Source organism: Taeniopygia guttata, chromosome 36, assembly GCF_048771995.1.
Source record: "Taeniopygia guttata chromosome 36, bTaeGut7.mat, whole genome shotgun sequence".
Classification (NCBI taxonomy): Eukaryota; Metazoa; Chordata; class Aves; order Passeriformes; family Estrildidae; genus Taeniopygia; species Taeniopygia guttata.
Genome location: NC_133061.1, coordinates 1,025,769 through 1,051,597, shown reverse-complemented (window position 1 = coordinate 1,051,597; position 25,829 = coordinate 1,025,769). Strand labels below are relative to the sequence as shown.

Genomic DNA, 25,829 nt, shown 5'->3' with positions numbered 1-25,829 from the left:
ATTTCAACATTTCCCCAAAATATTTTCGGGAATTTTGGCATCTTTAGGGAAGATTTTGCTGGGAATTTTCGGCCATTTTGAGATGCAACTTTCGCCATTTTGAGGTGGAATTTTCCCAATTTTGAGCCGAATTTTTGGGGAATTTTTGGGGGAATTTTTGGGAATTTTTGGATTTTCAACATTTCACCATTTCCCAAGAATATTTTCAGGAATTTTGGCATCTTTAGGGCAGATTTTTGTGGGAATTTTCGGCCATTTTGAGATTACATTTTCACCATTTTGAGATGGATTTTCCCCAATTTTGAGCCAAATTTTTCGGGAATTTCGGGATTTTCGTGATTTTCAAAATTTCCACTTTTTTCCTCCAAATTTCCAGAATTTTTGTCATCTTTATCTCAAAATTCAGGGAGTTTTTGGCAGAAATTCCCACATTTGGATCCGTTTTTTGCTGTAATTTTGGCGTTTCCCACCCGATTTACATGAAATTTTCGCGATTTTTTCCCAAAATTCCCGTTTTTCACCCCAAAATTCCCGTTTTTTCCCTTTTCCAGGTGAATTCCCTGGATGACAGCGGCGTGCTGGTGGGGAACTGGACCGGGGATTATTCGCAGGGCACCAACCCCTCGGCCTGGGCCGGTTCCGTGGGGATCCTGCGCAGCTTCCACGGCACCGGCAGCCCCGTCCGCTACGGCCAGTGCTGGGTCTTCGCCGGCGTGGTCACCACTGGTTCGTACTGGTTTGTACTGGTTTATACTGGGAAGGGGGAGAGGGCGAAACAATGGGGAAAAACGGTGAAAAAATGGTGAAAAACGGGCAAAAAATGGGGAAAACATGGGGAGATAAAGGGTTAAAAATGGGGGAAAAAGGGGTTTGGGGTTACTGGTTTGTACTGGTTTATACTGGTTTATACTGGTTTGTACTGGGACGGGGCAGAGGGCGAAAAAATGGGGGAAAAACGGCGAAAATTGGGCGAAAAACAGGCGAAAAATGGGGAAAATACGGGGCAGAAAGGGTTAAAAATGGAGGAAAAGGGAGTTTGGGGTTACTGGTTTGTACTGGTTTATACTGGTTTCATACTGGTTTATACTGGTTTGTACTGGGAGGGACTGGGAGGGGGGAGAGGGTGAAAAAATGGGGGAAAACGGTGAAAAAATGGGGAAAAACGGGCGAAAAATGGGGAAATACGGGGGAAAAAAGGGTTAAAAATGGGATAGAAGGGGTTGGGGGTTACTGGTTTATACTGGTTTGTACTGGTTTATACTGGTTTATACTGGTTTTATACTGGTTTATACTGGGAGGGACTGGGAGGGGAAAATGGGGGAAAAAATGGGGGGAAATGGTGAAAAAATGGGGAAAAACGGTGAAAAAATGGTGAAAAACGGGCGAAAAATGGGGAAAATAGGGGGAAATAAAGGGTTAAAAATGGGGGAAAGGGGGTTTCGGGTTACTGGTTTATACTGGTTTGTACTGGTTTATACTGGTTTATACTGGGAGGGACTGGGAGGGGGGAGAGAGCGAAAAAATGGGGAAAAACGGTGAAAAAATGGGGAAAAACGGTGAAAAAACGGTGAAAAACGGGCAAAAAATGGGGAAAATATGGGGAAATAAAGGGTTAAAAATGGGGAAATGGGGATTTGGAGTTACTGGTTTGTACTGGTTTGTACTGGTTTGTACTGGTTTATACTGGTTTGTACTGGTTTCATACTGGTTTGTACTGGGAGGAACTGGGAGGGGAAAATAGGGGGAAAATGGGGGGAAAATGGTCAAAAACGGGCGAAAAATGGGGAAAATATGGGGAATAAAGGGTTAAAAATGGGGGAAAAGGGGGTTTGGGGTTACTGGTTTGTACTGGTTTGTACTGGTTTGTACTGGTTTATACTGGGAGGGACTGGGAGGGGAAAATGGGGGAAAAAACGGGGAAAAACGGTGAAAAAATGGTGAAAAATGGGTGAGAAATGGAGAAAAAATGGGGTAGAAGGGGTTTGGGGTTACTGGTTTGGACTGGTTTATACTGGTTTCATACTGGTTTGTACTGGTTTATACTGGGAGGGGGAAAATGGAGAAAATTCGGTGGAAATTTGGCAAAAATTGGGTCAGAATCGGGTCAAAATGGGTATTAAAGGGTTAAAATATGGTAAGGAAAGGGTTAAATGGGGATTTGGGGTTACTGGTTTGGACTGGTTTACACTGGTTTATACTGGTTTATACTGGTTTGTACTGGTTTCATACTGGTTTATACTGCTTTGTACTGGGAGGGACTGGGAGGGGGCAGAGGGTGAAAAAATGGGGAAAAACGGTGAAAAAATGGTGAAAATTGGGCAAAAAATGGGGAAAATATGGGAAGAAAAGGGTTAAAAATGAGGAAATGGGGATTTGGAGTTACTGGTTTGTACTGGTTTGTACTGGTTTGTACTGGTTTCATACTGGTTTCATACTGGTTTATACTGGGAGGGAGTGGGAGGGGGGAGAGGACGAAAAAATGGGGAAAAACGGTGAAAAAATGGTGAAAAATGGGTGAAAAATGGGGGAAATATGGGGAAATAAAGGGTTAAAAATGGGGGAAAAGGGGTTTGGGGTTACTGGTTTGTACTGGTTTATACTGGTTTGTACTGGTTTCATACTGGTTTATACTGGGAGGGACTGGGAGGGGAAAATGGGGGAAAAACGGTGAAAAAATGGTGAAAAATGGGTAAGAAATGGAAAAAAATGGTTAAAAATGGGGGAAAAGGGGGTTAGGGGTTACTGGTTTGTACTGGTTTATACTGGTTTGGACTGGTTTCATACTGGTTTGTACTGGTTTCATACTGGTTTGTACTGGGAGGGACTGGGAGGGGCGAGAGGGCGAAAAAACGGGGAAAAACGGTGAAAAAATGGTGAAAAACGGGCAAAAAATGGGGAAAATATGGGGAAATACAGGGTTAAAAATGGGGGAAAAGGGGGTTTGGGGTTACTGGTTTATACTGGTTTATACTGGTTTATACTGGTTTATACTGGTTTATACTGGTTTCATACTGGTTTGTACTGGTTTATACTGGGAGGGGGCAGAGGGCGAAAAAATGGGGAAAAACGGTGAAAAAATGGTGAAAAATGCGGTAGAAGGAGTTTGGGGTTACTGGTTTATACTGGTTTTACCGGTCCTTACTGGTTTATACTGGTTTATATTTACTTCTATTGCCCCATACTGGTCCATACTGGTTCAAACTGGTTTATACTGGTTTGTACTGGTCTGTACCGGTTTTACAGGTCCATACTGGTTTATACTGGTCCATACTGGTTTATACTGGTTTATACTGGTCCATACTGGTAGAAAGCCAACCCACAACTCAATATTTTGGTGGTTTATACTGGTTTGTACTGGTTTGTACTGGTTTATACTGGTTTATACTGGTCCATACTGGTCCATACTGGTTTCACCGGTCCTTACTGGTCTATACTGGTTCATACTGGTTTATACTGGTTTATACTGGTTTATACTGGTCTATACTGGTTTTTACTGGTTTTTCCAGTCCATACTGGTATTTCCGATCCTTACTGGTCCATACTGGTTTATACTGGTTTATACTAGTTTATACTGGTCCATACTGGTTTCCCCGGTCCTTACTGGTCTATACTGGTTTATACTGGTCCATACTGGTCCATACTGGTTTATACTGCTCCATACTGGTCTATACTGGTTTTCCCAGTCCTTACTGGTTTATACTGGTTTATACTGGTTTATACTGGTTTATACTGGTCTATACTGGTCCATACTGGTTTTCCCAGTCCTTACTGGTTTATACTGGTTTATACTGGTCCATACTGTTTTTTCCAGTCCTTACTGGTCCATACTGGTCCATACTGGTTTATACTGGTAGAAACCCATCCCATAACTCCATATTTCAATGCTTTATACTCATTTATATCAATTCCTATTGCCCTATACTGGTTTATACTGGTTTATACTGGTTTATACTGGTTTATACTGGTCCATACTGGTTTTTACTGGTCCATACTGGTTTTCCCGGTCCTTACTGGTCTATACTGGTTTATACTGGTCAGTGCTGCGCTGCCTGGGCCTCCCCACCCGCACCGTCACCAACTACAACTCGGCCCACGACACCGACACCTCCCTGACCACCGACATCTACCTGGACGAGGCCATGAGACCCCTGGAGCGCCTCAACACCGACTCCGTCTGGTACTGGTTTATACTGGTTTATACTGGTTTATACTGGGACGGGGCAGAGGGCGAAAAAACGGGGAAAAACGGCGAAAATTGGGCGAAAAACGGGCGAAAAATGGGGAAAATATGGGGGAGAAAGGGTTAAAAATGGGGGAAATGGGGGTTTGGGGTTACTGGTTTGTACTGGTTTATACTGGTTTATACTGGTTTGTACTGGTTTATACTGGTTTATACTGGGAGGGACTGGGAGGGACTGGGAGGGACTGGGAGGGGGAAAAGGGTGAAAAAATGGGGGAAATGGTGAAAATTGGGCAAAAAATGGGGAAATATGGGGGAAAAGGGTTAAAAATGGGGTAAAAAGGGGTTTGGGGTTCCTGGTTGATACTGGTTTATACTGGTTTTATACTGGTTTGTACTGGTTTCATACTGGTTTATACTGGTTTATACTGGGAGGGGATTTTGGGGCCATTTTGGGGCGATTTTCGGGGGATTTGGGGCACCAAAAGGGTCAAAAATGGGGAAAAATCGGATTTAAATTCAGGTTTTGGTACTGGTTTATACTGGTTTATACTGGTTTGTACTGGTTTGTACTGGTTTATACTGGTTTGTACTGGTTTATACTGGGAGGGACTGGGAGGGACTGGGAGGGGGAAAAATGGGGAAAATTGGGTGAAAATTGGGCAAAACATGGGGAAAAAAGGGTTAAAAATGGGGTAAAATGGGGCTTTGGGGTTACTGGTTTATACTGGTTTATACTGGTTTGTACTGGTTTGTACTGGTTTATACTGGTTTATACTGGGAGGGGATTTAGGGGCGTTTTGGGTCACAGAAAGGGTCAAAAACGGGGGAAAATTGGGAAAAATTGACATTTTTTTCTGGTTTATACTGGTTTATACTGGTTTTACTGGTTTATACTGGTTTGTACTGGTTTATACTGGTTTATACTGGTTTGTACTGGTTTGTACTGGTTTATACTGGTTTGTACTGGTGCAGGAACTTCCACGTGTGGAACGACTGTTGGATGAAGAGGCCGGACCTGCCCGAGGGCTACGACGGGTGGCAGGTGGTGGATGCCACCCCCCAGGAGACCAGCAGCGGTACTGGTTTATACTGGTTTATACTGGTTTATACTGGTTTAGACTGGTTTAGACTGGTTTAGACTGGTTTATACTGGTTTATACTGGGAGGGGACTGGGATGAACTGGGAGGGGGTTTGGAGGGACTGGGAGGGGATTAAAGGGTTAAAAATGGGGGAAAATGGGGATTTTTTTTTATACTGGTTTATACTGGTTTATACTGGTCCATACTGGTTTATACTGGTCCATACTGGTCCATACTGGTCCATACTGGTCCATACTGGTCCATACTGGTCCGTACTGGTTTATACTGGTTTATACTGGTTTATACTGGTCAGGGCTGTTCTGCTGCGGGCCGTGCTCCGTTAAGGCGGTGAAGAACGGCGACGTCTTCCTCAAGTACGACACGCCCTTCGTCTTCGCCGAGGTAATTATGCAAATGAGCGCTTAATGAGCCCCTAATTACCCTCTGCGGGTGGTGGTGGTAAAAAGGGGTGGGGTTAATTATGCAAATGAGGCAGTTAATTATGCATATGAGGGGAGGAGGATGAGGAGTTCTGCTGGTGGTTGTAGCGGATAGGGGCCTAATATGCAAATGAGGGGTTAATTAATTATGCAAACGAGGGTTTAATTAGGGGGATTTGAGGCGTGGCTAATGTTGTTTAAAATGTAGTAAATGATTATGCAAATAACATAATTAATTATGCAAATGAGGCAGTTCATTATGGATATGAGGGGAGGAGGATGAGGAGTTCTGCTGGTGGGGGTTGTGGGTAGAGGCGGAATATGCAAATGAGGTGTTAATTAACTATGCAAACGAGGGTTTAATTAGGGGGATTTAAGGCGTGGCTAATGTTCAAAATGTAGTAAATGATTATGCAAATAACATAATTATGCAAATGAGCCGCTGAGCAACGCTGGCGCGTTCATGAGACGAAGTTTGGGGTGTGGCTTTATTATGCAAATGAGCGGTTATGTATTCCAATTAATATCTATAATTAATGATGTTATGGGGTGATTATTAGCTATGCAAATGAGGCAGTTAATTACAGAAATTATCACCCGAACAATGCCAGTCTGCTGGCAGCTGGCGGGGATTAATTATGCAAATGAGGGGCTTGCTTATGCTAATGAAGAGGTGTAATTAACTGTGCTGCTGAGGGGTATAAATCATTATGCAAATGAGGTAGTTAATTAGGGAAAGGTGACGATCAGCAAAGCAGCGCACTGGTGGTGGGTGTGGCGTAATTATGCAAATCACGCCTTATTTATGCTAATTAGCAGATGTAAGTAATGGCGCTGAGGGGGTGATCACTAATTATGCAAATGAAACCATCAGGGACGTGGACTAATTACACAAACTGGGGTTAATTAATTTAACAATTAACGACAAATGACAATGCTGCTATGAGGGGATATTAGCCACACTAATAACCTAATTAACCATGCAAATGAGCCGATTAATTACACAGGTGAACAACTACAAGGTGCCCTGGCAGCACCAGGGGCATGGACTAATTACACAAACCGGGGTTAATTACTTTAACAATTAACGACAAATAACAACGCTGCTATGGGGGGGATATTAGCCACACTAATAACCTAATTAAATATGCAAATGAGGCGGTTAATGATGCAGGTGAACAACTAGAAGGTGCAGCAGTGGCACGGACTAATTAGACGAACCGGGGTTAATTACCTTAATGACAAACCACAATTAACAATGCTGCTATGGGGGGATATTAGCCACACTAATAACCTAATTAAATATGCAAATGAGGTGGTTAATTATGCAGGTGAACAACTACAAGGTGCCCTGGCAGCACCAGGGAGATGGATGAATGACACGAACCGGGGTTAATTACTTTAACAATTAACGACAATTAACAACGCTGCTATGGGGGGATATTAACCACACTAATAACCTAATTAACTATGCAAATGAGCCAATTAATGATGCATGTGAACAGCCACAAGGTGCGCTGTCAGTTGTGGTGGGCGCGCCTAATTACACAAACTGAGGTTAATTACCTTAATGACAAACCACAATTAACAACGCTGCTATGGGGGGATATTAGCCGCACTAATAACCTAATTGAATATGCAAATGAGGCGATTAATTACGCAGGTAAACAACTACAAGGTGCACTGGCAGCACCAGTGACATGGACTAATTACAGAAACCAGGGTTAATTACCTTAACAATTAACGACAATTAACAACGCTGCTATGGGGGGATATTAGCCGCACTAATAACCTAATTAAATATGCAAATGAGCCGATTAATTACATAGATGAACAGCCACAAAGTGCGCTGTCAGTTGCAGTGGGCGCGCCTAATTACACGAACCGGGGTTAATTATCGTAACAATTAACGACAATTAACAATGCTGCTATGGGGGGATATTAGCCGCACTAATAACCTAATTAAATATGCAAATGAGCTGATTAACGATGCAGACGAACCACTACAAGGTGCCCTGGCAGCACCAGGTGCATGGACTAATTACACAAACCGGGGTTAATTACCTTAATGAAGAACCACAATTAATACTGCTGCTATGGGGGTATATAAGTAGCTTGAATAACCTAATTAATTATGCAAATGAGCCGGTTAATTACGCAGTTGAACAGCCACAAGGTGCACTATTGGTGGTAATGTGTGAACGCAATGACACAAAGCGGCGTCAATTACTTTAACGACGAAACGCAATTAACAATGCTGCTATGGGGGGATATTAACCGCACTAATAACCTAATTAAATATGCAAATGAGGCTGTTAATTATGCAGGTGAACAGCGACAAGGTGTACTGGCAGCGGCAGGCGCACGGCGGGTTCGCGGTGGTGCACGTGGAGGAAGGAGCCATCGGCCGCAGGATCAGCACCTTGGGGGCCACCGGCCACGCCAGAGTGGACATCACTGACCAGTACAAACACCCCGAGGGTCAGTGTGACCTCTGACCCCTGAGTGACCACTGAGTGACCAATGAGTGACCACTGAGTGACCAATGAGTGACCCTGAGTGACCACTGAGTGACCCTGAGTGACCACTGAGTGACCACTGAGTGACCAATGAGTGACCACTGAGTGACCAATGAGTGACCATAGAGTGATCAATGAGTGACCACTGAGTGACCACTGAGTGACCACTGAGTGACCACTGAGTGACCACAGAGTGACCATAGTGACCATAGAGTGACCATAGATTGACCATAGAGTGACCAATGAGTGATCAATGAGTGACCAGTGAGTGACCACAACCCCAAAAATCCCCTAAAAATGCCCCAAAATGCCCCAAAAATGACCAAAAATGGCCCCTGAGTGACCACTGAGTGACCACTGAGTGACCAATGAGTGACCATAGAGTGACCATAGAGTGACCAATGAGTGACCACTGAGTGACCAATGAGTGATCAATAAGTGACCAATGAGTGATCAATGAGTGACCACTGAGTGACCAATGAGTGACCAATGAGTGACCACTGAGTGACCAATGAGTGACCACTGACCACACAGTGACCAATGAGTGACCACAACCCCAAAAACCCCTAAAAATGCCCCAAAAATCCCCTAAAAATGACCCAAAATGACCCAAAAATGACCCAAAATTGCCCTCTGAGTGACCACTGAGTGACCACTGAGTGACCAATGAGTGACCAATGAGTGACCAATGAGTGATCACTGAGTGACCAATGAGTGACCAATGAGTGACCACTGAGTGACCACTGAGTGACCACAACCCCAAAAATCCCCTAAAAATGCCCCAAAATGACCCTGAGTGACCACTGAGTGACCACTGACCACTGAGTGACCAATGAGTGACCAATGAGTGACCGCAGGATCAGCACCTTGGGGGCCACCGGCCATGCCAGAGTGGACATCACTGACCAGTACAAACACCCCGAGGGTCAGTGTGACCTCTGACCCCTGAGTGACCCTGAGTGACCACTGAGTGACCACTGAGTGACCAATGAGTGACCCTGAGTGACCCTGAGTGACCACTGAGTGACCAATGAGTGACCAATGAGTGACCAATGAGTGACCAATGAGTGACCAATGAGTGACCACTGAGTGACCACTGAGTGACCACTGAGTGACCATAGAGTGACCCTGAGTGACCAATGAGTGACCCCTGAGTGACCACTGAGTGACCAATGAGTGACCAATCAGTGACCAATGAGTGACCACAGAGTGACCAATGAGTGACCAATGAGTGACCACAACCCAAAAATCCCCTAAAAATGCCTTAAAATCATCCAAAAATGACCTAAAATGGCCCCTGAGTGACCAATGAGTGACCAATGAGTGACCAATGAGTGACCAATGAGTGACCAATGAGTGACCAATGAGTGACCATAGAGTGACCAATGAGTGATCAATGAGTGACCAATGAGTGACCAATGAGTGACCAATGGGTGATCAATGAGTGACCAATGAGTGACCACTGAGTGACCACTGAGTGACCAATGAGTGTTCAATGAGTGACCAATGAGTGACCAATGAGTGACCATAGAGTGACCACTGAGTGACCACTGAGTGACCAATGAGTGACCCTGAGTGACCACTGAGTGACCAATGAGTGACCAATGAGTGACCAATGAGTGACCAATGAGTGACCAATGAGTGACCAATGAGTGACCAATGAGTGACCAATGAGTGACCATAGAGTGACCAATGAGTGATCAATGAGTGACCAATGAGTGACCAATGAGTGACCAATGGGTGATCAATGAGTGACCAATGAGTGACCACTGAGTGACCACTGAGTGACCAATGAGTGTTCAATGAGTGACCAATGAGTGACCAATGAGTGACCATAGAGTGACCACTGAGTGACCACTGAGTGACCAATGAGTGACCCTGAGTGACCACTGAGTGACCAATGAGTGACCAATGAGTGACCAATGAGTGACCACTGAGTCACCACTGAGTGACCACTGAGTGACCACTGTGTGACCATAGAGTGACCACTGAGTGACCACTGAGTGACCATAGTGACCATAGAGTGACCAATGAGTGACCACTGAGTGACCAATGAGTGACCACTGAGTGACCCTGAGTGACCAATGAGTGACCAATGAGTGACCACAACCCCAAAAATCCCCCAAAAATGACCCAAAATGACCCTGAGTGACCAGTGATCGACCAATGATCGACCAATGAGTGACCAATGAGTGACCACTGAGTGACCACTGAGTGACCACTGAGTGACCATAGAGTGACCAATGAGTGACCAATGACCCAATGACCCAACCAGTGACCACTTAACCCAACCATTGACCAATGACCAATGACCCAACCAATGACCAATGACCCAACTCTTGACCAAACCAATGACCAATGACCCAACCATTGACCAATGACCCAACCAATGACCAATGACCCAACCAATGACCAATGACCCAACCAATGACCAATGACCGCATCGATGACCACTGACCCAACCCTTGACCACTTAACCCAACCAATGACCCAACCAATGACCAATGACCCAACTCTTGACCTCTTGACCCAACCATTGACCACTTAACCCAACCAATGACTCAACCAATGACCAATGACCGAACCAATGACCAATGACCCAACCAATGACCAATGACCAATGACCCAACCAATGACCAATGACCCAACCAATCACCATTGACCCAACCCTTGACCCAATGACCCAATGAATGACCAATGACCCAACCCTTGACCAATAACCCAATCCTTGACCAATGACCCAACCCTTGATCAATGACCCAACCAATGACCAATCAATCACCCAACCAATGACCAATGACCAATGACCCAACCCTTGACCACTTAACCCAACCAATGACCCAACCATTGATCAATGACCCAACCAATGACCAATGACCCAATCCTTGACCACTTGACCAAACCAATGACCCCATCGATAACCCCTTGACCCAACCAATGACCAATGACCCAACCATTGACCCATTGACCCAACCAATGACCCCTTGACCCAACTCTTGACCCAATCATTGACCCGTTGACCAATGGCCCAACCCTTGACCAATGACCCCATCGATGACCCAATGACCCAACCAATGACCAATGACCCAACCAATGACCATTGACCAATGACCCAACCATTGACCACTTAACCCAACCAATGACCCAACCATTGATCAATGACCCAACCAATGACCAATGTCCCAATCCTTGACCAATGACCCAATCCTTGACCAATGACCCAACCCTTGACCAATGACCCAACCCTTGACCAATGACCAATGCCCAACGACCCAATGACCAACACCCCAATGACCAACGACCCAATGACCAACAACCCAATGACCAACGACCCAATGACCAACGACCCAATGACCAACAACCCAATGACCAACACCCCAATGACCAACGACCCAATGACCAACAACCCAATGACCAACGACCCAATGACCAACACCCCAATGACCAACAACCCCACCAACGACCCAATGACCAACACCCCAATGACCAACAACCCCACCAACGACCCAATGACAATGTCCCCACCAATGACCCCTTGACCAACGACCCAATGACCAACAACCCCACCAACACCCCAATGACCAATGACCAACGACCCAATGACCAACAACCCAATGACCAACGACCCAACCAATGACCCAATGACCAATGACCCAACTCTTGACCTCTTGACCCAACCCTTGACCAATGACCCAACCAATGACCAATGACCCCACCAATGACCCAATGACCAACGACCCAATGACCAATGACCCAACCCTTAACCCAATGACTGAACGCTTGACCAATGACCCAACCAATGACCAATGACCCAACCAATGACCAATGACCCATTGACCCAACTCTTGACCTCTTGACCCAACCAATGACCAATGACCCAACCAATGACCAATGGCCCAACCAATGACCAATGACTCAACTCTTGACCTCTTGACCCAACCATTGACCAATGACCCAACCAATGACCAATGACCCCATTGATGACCCCTTGAACCAACCAATGAGCAATGACCCAATGACCCAACCATTGATCAATGACCCAATCAATGACCAATGACCCAACCAATGACCAATGACCCAACCCTTGACCGCTTGACCCAACCAATGACCCAAACAATGACCCATTGACCCAACTCTTGACCTCTTGACCCAACCCTTGACCAATGACCCAACCCTTGACCGCTTGACCCAAACAATGACCCAAACAATGACCCATTGACCCAACCTTTGACCCCTTGCCCGAACTCTTGGCCCAATCATTGGCCCCTTGACCAATGACCCAACGAATGACCAATGACCCCCCAATGACCAATGACCCAACCAATGATCAATGACCCAACCCTTGATTAATGACCCAACCCTTGACCAAACCAATGACCAATGACCCCATTGATGACCCAATGACCCAACCCTTGAACGATGACCCAACTCTTGGCCCAATGACCCAACCCTTGATCAATGACCCAACCAATGACCAATGACCCAACCAATGACCAATGGCCCAACCCAATGACCAATGACCCAACCCTTGACCCCTTGACCCAATGACCCAACTAATGACCAATGACCCAACCAATGACCAATGACCCCATCGATGACCACTTGACCCAGTCAATGACCCAAACAATGACCCATTGACCCATTCTTTGACCCCTTGACCCAACTCTTGGCCCAATCATTGACCCATTGACCAATGACCCAACCAATGACCAATGACCCAACCCTTGACCAATGACCCAACCCTTGACCAATGACCCAACCAATGACCAATGACCCAACCAATGACCCAATGACCCAACCAATGACCAACAACCCAATGACCAACACCCCAATGACCAACAACCCCACCAATGACCCAATGACCAACACCCCAATGACCAACAACCCCACCAATGACCCAATGACCAACAACCCCACCAATGACCCAATGACCAACAACCCAATGACCAACAACCCAATGACCAACAACCCAATGCCCAACACCCCAATGAGCAACAACCCAATGAGCAACAACCCAATGACCAATGACCCAATGACCAACGACCCAATGACCAACAACCCAATGACCAACGACCCAATGACCAACAACCCAATGACCAACGACCCAATGACCAACAACCCAATAACCAATGACCCAATGACCAACGACCCAATGACCAACAACCCAATGACCAACGACCCAATGACCAACAACCCAACCAATGACCAATGGCCCAACCCTTGACCAAACCAATGACCAATGACCCCATCGATGACCCCTTGTCTCAAACAATGACCAATGTCCCAATCCTTGACTAATGACCCAATCAATGACCAATGACCCAATGACCCAACCCTTGACCAATGACCCAACCCTTGACCAATGACCCAACCCTTGACCAAACCAATGACCAATGACCCCATCGATGACCGCTTGACCCAACCAATGACCAATGACCCCATTGATGACCCAATGACCCAACCAATGACCCAACCAATGACCAATGACCAAACCAATGACCAATGACCCAACCATTGACCAAACCAATGACCCAACCAATGACCAATGACCCCATCGATGACCCCTTGACCCAACCCTTGACCACTTAACCCAACCAATGAGTCAACCCTTGACCAATGACCCAACCAATGACCCAACCCTTGACCCAATGACCCAATCAATGACCAATGACCCAACCAATGACCATTGACCCAACCAATGACCAATGTCCCAATCCTTGACCAAACCAATGACCCCATCAATGACCAATGACCCAACCATTGACCACATAACCCAACCAATGACCCAACCATTGATCAATGACCCAATGACCAATGACCCAACCAATGACTCAACCAATGACCAACGACCCAACCAATGATCAATGACCCAACCATTGACCAATGACCCCATTGATGACCCAATGACCCAATCAATGACCAATGGCCCAACCAATGACCAATGACCAATGACCCAACCAATGACCAATGACCAATGACCCAACCAATGACCAATGACCCAACCAATGACCAACCCCCCAATGCCCAACGCCCCCCACTGACCGCCGCCCCGTCGTCCCGCCAGGCTCGGAGGAGGAACGCCGCGCCGTCTCTGCGGCCACGTCCCACGGCTCCCGTCCGCGCCAGCGTGGCCCGACCTCGGGCGGGGAGGTGACAATGACCGTCGGGTCCGGTCCGGCGGTGGCCGGAGCCGATCTGGAGCTTCGGGCGGTGCTGAAGAACGGCGGTTTGGAGCCTCGGACGCTGCGGCTGCGCTTCTCCCTCTGCGCCGTCCGCTACACCGGCGTGGCCGGAGCCGCCTTCCGGCAGGAGCAGCACCGCCGGACGCTGCCGCCGGGGCAGGGTGAGACGGGGTTTATACTGGTTTGTACTGGTTTGTACTGGGAGGGGGATAATGGCGAAAATTCGGTGAAAATTCGGTGAAAAATGGGTGAAAATTGGGTGAAAAACAGGTAAAGAAAGGGTTAAATTTGGATTTTGGGGTTACTGGTTTGGACTGGTTTGTACTGGTTTATACTGGGAGAGGGAAAATGGGGAAAACTCAATGAAAATTGGGCGAAAATTGGGTGAAAAACGGGTGAAAAACGGGTGAAAAATGGGTAAGGAAAGGGTTAAAATTGGATTTTGGGGTTACTGGTTTGGACTAGTTTAGACTGGTCCGTACTGGTTTATACTGGTTTATACTGGGAGGGGGAAAACAGGGAAAATTCGGTGAAAATTTGGCAAAAATTGGGTGAAAATTGGGTTAAAATATGGTAAGGAAAGGGTTAAATTTGGATTTTGGAGTTACTGGTTTAGACTGGTCCATACTGGTTTATACTGGTTTATACTGGTTTATACTGGGAGGGGAAAACGGGAAAAATTCGGCGAAAATTCAGCGAAAATTGGGATAAAATGGGTAAGAAAGGGTTAAATTTGGATTTTGGGGTTACTGGTTTATACTGGTGCATACTGGTTTATACTGGTCCATACTGGTCTGTACTGGTTTATACTGGGAGGGGAAAATGGGGAAAATTCGATGAAAATTCGGCGAAAAATGGGTGAAAATTGGGTGAAAAATGGGTAAAGAAAGGGTTAAATTTGGATTTTGGGGTTACTGGTTTGTACTGGTTTATACTGGGAGGGACTGGGAGGGGGAAAATGGGGAGAATTCGGTGAAAATTCGGTGAAAATTGGGCGAAAATTGGGTGAAAAATGGGTGAAAATTGGGTAAAGAAAGGGTTAAATTTGGATTTTGGGGTTACTGGTTTGTACTGGTTTAGACTGGTCCATACTGGTTTATACTGGGAGGGGGAAAACGGGGAAAATTTGGCGAAAATTCGGCAAAAATTGGGTGAAAATTGGGTGAAAATATGGTAAGGAAAGGTTTAAATTTGGATTTTGGGTTTACTGGTTTGGACTGGTTTAGACTGGTCCATACTGGTTTAAACTGGTTTATACTAGTCCATACTGGTTTGGTACTGGTTTGGTACTGGTTTATACTGGCCCATACTGGATTATACTGGTTTGTTCTAGTTTATACTGTTTTTTTACTGGTTTTGTACTGGTTTAAACCGGTTTAAAGTGGTTTATACTGGTTTTGTACTGGTTTAAACTGGTTTATACTGGTTTAAAGTGGTTTAAACTGGTTTAAGCTGGTTTATACCGGTTTATACTGGTTTAAACTGGTTTTTACTGGTTTATACTGGTTTTGTACTGGTTTAAACTGGTTTATACTGATTTATACTGGTCCATACTGGTTTGGTACTGGTTTGATACTGGTTTGATACTGGTTTATACTGGTTTAAACTGGTTTATACTGGTTTTATACCGGTTTATACTGGTTTTATACTGCTTTTCTACTGGCTTAAACTGGTTTATACTGGTTTATACTGGTTGATACTGGATAACCAGGACGGTCCCACCCTTCAATGCCCCCCAGAACCACCAAAATATCCCCAAAATGTCCCCAAATTCTCCTCCCATTGATCTCCAACACAACCGCTGATTTCGGGGCCACCTCAGGGCCACCCATGGGTGTCCCCAATGTCCCCTGAGGGTGTCCCCAATGTCCCCTGGGGGTGTCCCCAATGTCCCCACGTGTCACTGTCCCCACAGAGGACACGGTGACGATGACGGTGACCTACACCGAGTACCAGCCCCACGTTGGTGACCAGGACGCGCTGAAGTTGACGGTGGCGGCGGCGGTGCAGGAGAGCGGCCAAGTGTTGGCCAAGGAGCTGCTGGTGCGGCTGCACACGCCCGAGCTGACCCTGACGGTAAGGAAATCCTAAAAAAATCCCAAAAAAATCCCCAAAAAAAATCCCAAAAAAATCCCAAAAAAATCGCCAAAAAAATCCCACAAAAATCGCCAAAAAATCGCCAAAAAAATCCGCAAAAAAATCCCAAAAAAATCCCAAAAAAATCCCTAAAAAAATCGCCAAAAAAATACCCAAAAATAAATCCCCCCAAAAAAACCCCAACAGGAATCCCAAAGGAATCACAAACAAATCCCCCAAAAAAATCCTAAAAAGGAATTTGGGATAATCCCAAAAATTTGGGGTTTTCAAATAGAGAGGGGGTGATGGCCTGAAATCCCCATTGGGTTTAATGGGTAGACCTGGTGTCCCTAAATCCCCATTGACTTTAATGGGTAGACCTGGTGTCCAAAAAATCCCCATTGACTTTAATGGGGTAGACCTGGTGTCCCTAAATCCCCATTGGGTTTAATGGGTAGACCTGGTGTCCAAAAATCCCCATTGACTTTAATGGGGTAGACCTGGTGTCCCTAAATCCCCATTGATTTTAATGGGTAGACCTGGTGTCCCTAAATCCCCATTGGGTTTAATGGGGTAGACTTGGTGTCACTAAAATCCCCATTGATTTTTAATGGGGTAGACCTGGTGTCCAAAAATCCCCATTGACTATAATGGGGTAGACCTGGTGTCCCGTGTCTCCATTGACTTCAATGAGTGAAAAAATTGGATTTTTGGAGGCATTTTTTGAGGTGAAAAATGGGATTTTTTGGTGAAAATGGGATTTTTTGGGGTGAAAAATGGGATTTTTGGTGGTGATTTTTAGGGTGAAAAATGGGATATTTTGGTGAAAAACGCAATTTTTTGGGGATGAAAAATGGGATTTTTGGGGTGAAAAACGCGATTTTTTGGGGGTGAAAATGGGATTTTTTGAGTAAAAAATGGGATTTTTGGTGGGATTTTTGGGGTAATTTTTGGGGTGATTTTTGGGGTGAAAAATGAGATTTTTGGGGGGATTTTGTGGGTACTTTTGGGGTGAAAATTTGGATTTTTTTTGTGAAAAACGTGATTTTTTGGGGGGCGAAAAATGGGATTTTTGGGGTGAAAAACGCAATTTTTTTGGGGTGAAAAATGGGATTTTGGGGTGAAAAATGGGATTTTTGGGGGGATTTTTCGGGGTGATTTTTAGGGTGAAAAATGGGATTTTTTTGGTGAAAAACATGATTTTTTGGGGGCGAAAGTGGGATTTTTGGGGTGAAAAATGGGATTTTTGGGCGAATTTTGGTGTAAAAAATGGGATTTTGTGGGCATTTTTTGAGGTGAAAAATGGGATTTTTTGGGGCAAAAAATGGGATTTTTGGGGTGGAAAACGCGATATTTTTGGGGTGAAAAATAGGATTTTTGGGTAAAAATGGGATTTTTGGGGGGAATTTGGGGTAATTTTGGGGTGAAAAATGGGATTTTTGGGGGCTTTTTTGAGGTGAAAAATTGAATTTTTACAGGAATTTTTTGAGGTGAAAAATGGGATTTTTTTTGGGATGAAAATTTGAATTTTTATGGGAATTTTTTGAGTGAAAAAATGGGATTTTTAGGGTGAAAAATTGGATTTTTGGGTCGATTTTTCAGGGTGATTTTTGGGGGGAAAAATGGGATTTTGGGGGGACTTTTGGGTGATTTTTGGGTGAAAAATGGGATTTTTGGAATGAAAACTGGGATTTTTGGGGTTAAAAATGGTATTTTTGGGCTGAAAAATGGGATTTTTTGAGTAAAAAATGGGATTTTGGGGGGGAATTTTGGTGTGAAAAATGGGATTTTGGGAGCATTTTTTGAGGTGAAAAATGGGATTTTTGGGGGAATTTGGGGCTGATTTTTGGGGTGAAAATGGGATTTTTTGGTGAAAAACATTATTTTTGGGGGCAAAAATTGGGATTTTTGGGGGAATTTTGGTGTAAAAAATGGGATTTTTTGGGGGGTGAAAACTTGAATTTTTACGGGAATTTTTTGAGTAAAAAATGGGATTTTTTGGGTAAAAAACTACATTTTTGGGGGGATTTTTCGGGGTGATTTTTGTGGTGAGAAATGGGATTTTTGGGGCAATTTGGAGATGAAAATTTGGAATTTTGGGCATATTTTTGGGGTGAAACCCGGGGTTTTTTGGGGGGAATTTTGGGGTGAAAAACACGATTTTTTTGGGGTGATAAATGCGATTTTTTTGGGGTGAAAAATGGGATTTTTCGGGTAAAAAAATGGGATTTTTGGGGGGAATTTGGGGATGATTTTTGAAGTACTTTTGGGGCGAAAAATGGGATTTTTTGGTGAAAAATGTGATTTTTTGGGGGCGAAAGTGGAATTTTTGGGGTGAAAAATGGGATTTTTTGGGTAAAAAATGGGATTTTTTGGGGGGAATTTTGGGGGTACTTTTGGGGTGAAAAATGGGATATTTTGGTGAAAAACGTGATTTTTTGGGGGCAAAAGAAAAGGGATTTTTGGGTAAAAAATGGGATTTTGGGGGTGATTTTTGGGGTACTTTTGGGGGCAAAAAATGGGATTTTGGGGGTGAATTTTGGTGTGAAAAATGGGATTTTGGGGGGGAATTTTGGTGTGAAAAATGGGATTTTGGGGGGGAATTTTGGTGTGAAAAATGGGATTTTGGGGACATTTTTGGAGTTGAAAAATGGGATTTTTTTGTGAAAATGGGATTTTTTGGGGTGAAAAATGGGATTTTTGGGGTGAAAAAACGTGATTTTTTTTGGGTGAAAAATGGGATTTTTTGGGTAAAAAATAGGATTTTTGGGGGGATTTTGGGTAATTTTTGGGGTGAAAAATGGGATTTTTGGGGGAATTTTCTGGGGTGAAAAATGGGATTTTTGGGGCGAAAAATGGGATTTTTTGGGTAAAAAATGGGATTTTTTGAGGTGAAAAATTGAATTTTTACCGGAATTTTTTGCGTAAAAAATTGGATTTTTGGGGCAATTTTTCAGGGTGATTTTTAGGGTGAAAAATGGGAATTTTGGGCTGATTTTTGGGGTGAAAAATGTGATTTTTGGTGCAGCTCCTGGGCCCTGCCGTGGTCGGCCGCCCCGTGTCGGTGCAGGTCGTGTTCCAGAACCCGCTCCCGGCGCCGCTGCCCTCGGCCTCGCTGCGCATGGAGGGCGCCGGCATCGCCTGCCCCAAGCCCCTGGCCCTGGGGTGAGACTGGTTATACTGGTTTATACTGGGAGGGACTGGGAGGGCAAAAACGGCGAAAATTCGGTGAAAATTGGGTGAAAAACGGGCGAAAATTGGGCGAAAAACGGGTGAAAATTGGGTTAAAATGGGTAAGGAAAGGGTTAAATGTGGATTTTGGGGTTACTGGTTTATACTGGTTTATACTGGGAGGGACTGGGAGGGCGAAAACGGCGAAAATTCCGTGAAAATTCGGTGAAAATTCGGTGAAAATTGGGTGAAAATTGGGTGAAAAACGGGTGAAAAATGGACGAAAAACTGGTGAAAAGTAGGTAAGGAAAGGGTTAAATTTGGATTTTGGGGTTACTGGTTTATACTGGTTTATACTGGTCCATACTGGTTTATACTGGGAGGGACTGGGAGGGAAAAATGGGAAAAATTTGGTGAAAATTTGGTCAAAATTGGGTGAAAATCAGATCAAAATGGGTAAGAAAGGGTTAAAATATGGTAAGGAAAGGGTTAAATGTGGATTTGGGGTTACTGGTTTGGACTGGTTTATACTGGTTTATACTGGTTTATACTGGTTTATACTGGTTTATACTGGGAGGGGAAAAACGGAGAAAATTCGGTGAAAATTCGGCAAAAATTGGGTGAAAATTGGGTTAAAAATGGGTAAAGAAAGGGTTAAATTTGGATTAGGGGTTACTGGTTTGGACTGGTTTATACTGGTCCATACTGGTCCATACTGGTTTATACTGGGAGAGACTGGGGGGGAAAATGGGGAAAATTTGGTGAAAATTGGGTGAAAAATGGACAAAAAATGGGCAAAAAATGGGTAAGGAAAGGGTTAAATTTGGATTTTGGGGTTACTGGTTTGGACTGGTTTGGACTGGTTTATACTGGTCCATACTGGTTTATACTGGTTTATACTGGGAGGGACTGGGAGGGGAAAAATGGGGAAAATTCGGTGAAAATTCGGCAAAAAACGGGCGAAAATTGGGTGAAAAATGGACGAAAAACGGGTGAAAAATGGGTAAGGAAAGGGTTAAATTTCGATTTTGGGGTTACTGGTTTATACTGGTTTATACTGGTTTATACTGGTTTATACTGGGAGGGACTGGGAGGGGAAAATGGGGAAAATTTGGTGAAAATTGGGTGAAAATTGGGTGAAAAACGGGTGAAAAATGGGTTAAAAATGGGTAAGGAAAGGGTTAAAAGTGGATTTGAAGTTACTGGTTTATACTGGTTTGGACTGGTCCATACTGGTTTATACTGGGAGAGACTGGGAGGGGAAATTCTGTGAAAATTGGGTGAAAATTGGGTGAAAATTGGGTGAAAAATGGATGAAAAACGGGTGAAAAATGGGTAAAGAAAGGGTTAAATTTGGATTTTGGGGTTACTGGTTTGGACTGGTTTATACTGGTTTATACTGGTTTATACTGGGAGGGGAAAAACGGCGAAAATTCGGTGAAAATTGGGTGAAAAACGGGTGAAAAATGGCTGAAAAATGGACGAAAAAACGGTGAAAAGTAGGTAAGGAAAGGGTTAAATTTGGATTTTGGGGTTACTGGTTTATACTGGTCCATACTGGTTTATACTGGGAGAGACTGGGAGGGAAAAATGGGGGAAATTTGGTCAAAATTTGGCAAAAATTGGGTGAAAATCAGATCAAAATGGGTAAGAAAGGGTTAAAATATGGTAAGGAAAGGGTTAAAAGTGGATTTGAAGTTACTGGTTTGTACTGGTTTATACTGGTCCATACTGGTTTATACTGGTTTATACTGGGAGGGCAAAAACGGCGAAAATTCGGTGAAAATTGGGTGAAAATTGGGTGAAAATTGGGTGAAAAATGGATGAAAAACGGGTGAAAAATGGGTAAAGAAAGGGTTAAATTTGGATTTTGGGGTTACTGGTTTGGACTGGTTTATACTGGTTTATACTGGTTTATACTGGGAGGGGAAAAATGGGGAAAATTCGGTGAAAATTGGGTGAAAATTGGGTGAAAAACGGGTGAAAAATGGGTAAAGAAAGGGTTAAATTTGGATTTTGTGGTTACTGGTTTATACTGGTTTATACTGGGAGAGACTGGGAGCGAAAAATGGGGAAAATTTGGTCAAAATTTGGCAAAAATTGGGTGAAAATCAGATCAAAATGGGTAAGAAAGGGTTAAAATATGGTAAGGAAAGGGTTAAAATTGGATTTTTGGGTTACTGGTTTGTACTGGTTTGGACTGGTCCATACTGGTTTATACTGGTTCGTACTGGTTTATACTGGGAGGGAAAAATGGGGAATATTTGGTGAAAATTTGGTAAAAAATGGATGAAAAACCGGTGAAAAGTAGGTAAGGAAAGGGTTAAATTTGGATTTTGGGTTACTGGTTCTTACTGGTTTATACTGGTTCATACTGGTCCATACTGGTTTATACTGGTTTATACTGGGAGGGGAAAAATGGGAAAATTGGGCAAAAATTGGGTCAAAATGGGTAAGAAAGGGTTAAAGTATGGTAATGAAAGGGTTAAATGTGGATTTGGGGTTACTGGTTTATACTGGTTTATACTGGTCCATACTGGTTTATACTGGTTTATACTGGTCCATACTGGTTTATACTAGTTTATACTGGGAGGGACTGGGAGAGGGAAAATAGGGGAAAATGGGAGAAAATTGAGTCAAAATTGGCTAAGAAAGGGTTAAAATATGGTAAGGAAAGGGTTAAATTTGGATTTTGGGGTTACTGGTTTGGACTGGTTTAGACTGGTCCATACTGGTCCATACTGGTTTGTACTGGTTTATACTGGGAAGGGGGAAATGAGGAAAATTGGTGAAAATTTGGCAAAAATTGGGTGAAAATTGGGTTAAAAATGGGTAAAGAAAGGGTTAAATTTGGATTACTGGTTTGTACTGGTTTATACTGCTCCATACTGGTTTATACTGGTTTATACTGGTTTGTACTGGTCCATACTGGTTTATACTGGGAGGGACTGGGAGGGGGAAAAAGGCGAAAATTCGGTGAAAATTCGGTGAAAATTGGGTGAAAAACGGGTGAAAAATGGGTTAAAAACGGGTTAAAAATGGTTAAAAATGGGTAAGGAAAGGGTTAAAAGTGGATTTTGGGGTTACTGGTTTGTACTGGTCCATACTGGTTTATACTGGTCCGTACTGGTCCATACTGGTCCGTACTGGTCCATACTGGTTTATACTGGGACGGAAATATGGGAAAAATTCGGTGAAAATTTGGTGGAAAACGGGTGAAAAACGGGTAAAGAAAGGGTTAAAAGTGGATTTGAAGTTAGTGGTTTATACTGGTTTATACTGGTTTATACTGGGAGGGGGAAAATGGGGGGAAAATGGGAAAAAATGGGGAAAATTGGGTGAGAAATGGACAAAAATTGGGGCAAAAATGGGAAAAAAATGGAAAAAATGGGGAGAAAATGGTTAAACTGGTTTGTACTGGTTTATACTGGTTTGGACTGGTTTATACTGGTTTATACTGGGATTTTGTGCGGGGGAGAGCACCAAAATTGGGAAAAATGGGAAAAATTGGGAAAAAATTGGAAAAAAATGGGAAAAAATTGGGAAAAAAAGAGGAAAATTTGGGTTAAACTGGTTTATACTGGTTTATACTGGTTTATACTGGTTTATACTGGATTTTGTGTTTGGGAGAGCACCAGAAATGGGAAAAAATGGGGGAAAATGGGAAAAAATGTGAAAAATTGGGGAAAAAATGGGAAAAATTGGGAAAAAAAAGGGAAAAATTGGGTTAAACTGGTTTATACTGCTTTGTACTGGTTTGTACTGGTTTATACTGGTTTATACTGGTTTTTACTGGGATTTTGTGCACCAAAAATGGGAAAAAATGGGGGAAAATAGGAAAAAATTGGGAAAAAATGGGGAAAAAATGGGAAAAAAAGGGGAAAAAAGTGGTTAAACTGGTTCATACTGGTCTATACTGGTTTATACTGGTTTATACTGGGATTTTGTGTGGGGGAGAGTAACTGGGAGCACCAAAAATTGGGCAAAAATGGGGAAAAATGGGAAAAAATTGGGAAAAATTGGGAAAAAATTGAGAAAAATTGGGAAAAAAATGGGTTAAACTGGTCCATACTGGTCCATACTGGTCTATACTGGTTTATACTGGTTTATACTGGTTTATACTGGTTTATACTGGGATTTTGAGCGGAGGAGAGCACCAAAAATGGGAAAAAATGGGAAAAAAAATGGGAAAAAAATGTGAAAAAATGGGGAAAAAATGGGAAAAAGTGGGGAAAAAAGTGGTTAAACTGGTTTATACTGGTTCATACTGGTTTATACTGGTTTAAACTGGGATTTTGTGCGGGGAAGAGCACCAAAAACGGGGCAAAAATGGGAAAAATTGGGAAAAAATGGGAAAAAAAGGGGAAAAAAGGGGCAAAAGTGGCTTATACTGGTTTATACTGGTTCTTACTGGTTTTTACTGGTTTATACTGGTTCATACTGGTTTTTACTGGTTTATACTGGTTTATACTGGGATTTTGTGCGGGGGAGAGCACCAAAAATGGGAAAAAATGGGGGAAAATGGGAAAAAATGGGGAAAAATTGGGAAAAAAGGGGAAAAAAAGGGTTATACTGGTTTATACTGGTCCATACTGGTTCATACTGGTTCATACTGGTTTATACTGGTTTATACTGGTTTATACTGGTTTATACTGGGATTTTGTGCGGGGGAGAGCACCAAAAATGGGAAAAAATGGGAAAAAATTGGGCAAAAATGGGAAAAAGTGGGGAAAAAATGGGTTATACTGGTTCATACTGGTTTATACTGGTTTATACTGGTCTATACTGGTTTATACTGGTTTATACTGGGATTTTGTGCACCAAAAATGGGTCAAAAATGGTGAAAAATGGGAAAAAATGGGAAAAATTGGGGAAAAAATTGGGGAAAAAAGGGCAAAAATGGGAAAAAAATGGGCAAAACTGGTCCATACTGGTCCATACTGGTCTATACTGGTTCATACTGGTTTATACTGGTTTATACTGGTTTTTCCCCCCCACAGCTCCCTGGGGGCGGGGCAGACGCTCCGGCTCAGCCAATCAGTGACGCCGCTCCGGGCCGGGCAGCGCCGCCTCGTGGCCACCTTGGAAAGCGCCGCCCTCCCCCCCCTGAGCGGCTGCGTCCAGTTCAGCGCCCAAACTGGGAGCACTGGGAGCACTGGGAGCCTTACTGGGGATACTGGGAGCACTGGGAGAGAGGAGAATCATACTGGGAGCACTGGGAATGGCGGCAGGCGGCTGCGCAGGAGGAGGGGGAGGCCTGGAGGGAGTACGGGGGGTTAACTGGGAGCACTGGTTTGGACTGGGAGCCAAACTGGGAGAGGGTTTGGGTCATACTGGTTCATACTGGGAGCACTGGGAGCCATACTGGGAGCACTGGTTTGTACTGGGAGCCATACTGGGAGCACTGGGAACCAAACTGGTCCATACTGGGAGCACTGGGAGCCATACTGGGCTATACTGGGAGCACTGGGAGCCAAACTGGGGGCACTGGGAGAGGGTTTGGGCCATACTGGTCCATACTGGGAGCACTGGGAGGGGTCACTGGTCCATACTGGGAGCACTGGGAGCCATACTGGGTCATACTGGGAGAGGCTTTGGGCCATACTGGTCCATACTGGGAGCACTGGGAGCTGTCACTGGTCCATACTGGGAGCACTGGGAGCCATACTGGGCCATACTGGTCCATACTGGGAGCACTGGTTTGGACTGGGAGAGGGTTTGGGCCATACTGGGCCATACTGGGAGCTGTTACTGGGTCATACTGGGAGCACTGGGAGCAGTCACTGGTCCATACTGGGAGCAGTGGTTTGTACTGGGAGGGGGTTGGGGGTATACTGGGAGCACTGGGAGAGGGTTTGGGTCATACTGGTTCATACTGGGAGCACTGGGAATGGCAACCCCATACTGGGAGCACTGGGAGTGGTTACTGGTTCATACTGGGAGCACTGGGAGGGGTTACTGGTCCATACTGGGAGCACTGGTTTGTACTGGGAGAGGGTTTGGGCCATACTGGTCCATACTGGGAGCACTGGGAGCGGTCACTGGTCCATACTGGTCGCACTGGTTTATACTGGGAGCCCCGGCGATGACGTCACCGCCCCGCCCGCCAATAAAATCGCTCTTCAAACCCCGCTTCGTGCATGACGTCATTCAATGGGCGTGGCTAACTGGGGGCGCT

The 25,829-nt window shown here is 44.3% G+C and overlaps 1 protein-coding gene across 1 annotated transcript in view; it reads left to right on the top strand.

The window, feature by feature from the left end:
* Nucleotides 1–24,963, top strand: part of TGM1 (transglutaminase 1) — a 57,841-nt gene extending 32,878 nt beyond the window's left edge. The window contains exons 7-15 of the mRNA XM_041712854.2: nucleotides 552–726; nucleotides 4,039–4,177; nucleotides 5,156–5,259; nucleotides 5,577–5,665; nucleotides 8,031–8,184; nucleotides 14,287–14,565; nucleotides 16,320–16,480; nucleotides 19,509–19,645; nucleotides 24,652–24,963. Coding sequence (XP_041568788.2) covers nucleotides 552–726; nucleotides 4,039–4,177; nucleotides 5,156–5,259; nucleotides 5,577–5,665; nucleotides 8,031–8,184; nucleotides 14,287–14,565; nucleotides 16,320–16,480; nucleotides 19,509–19,645; nucleotides 24,652–24,931 — 1,518 coding nt within the window. The 3' untranslated portion in view covers nucleotides 24,932–24,963. The remainder of the gene's footprint in view (nucleotides 1–551; nucleotides 727–4,038; nucleotides 4,178–5,155; nucleotides 5,260–5,576; nucleotides 5,666–8,030; nucleotides 8,185–14,286; nucleotides 14,566–16,319; nucleotides 16,481–19,508; nucleotides 19,646–24,651) is intronic.
* The last annotated feature ends 866 nt before the right edge of the window (nucleotides 24,964–25,829 follow it).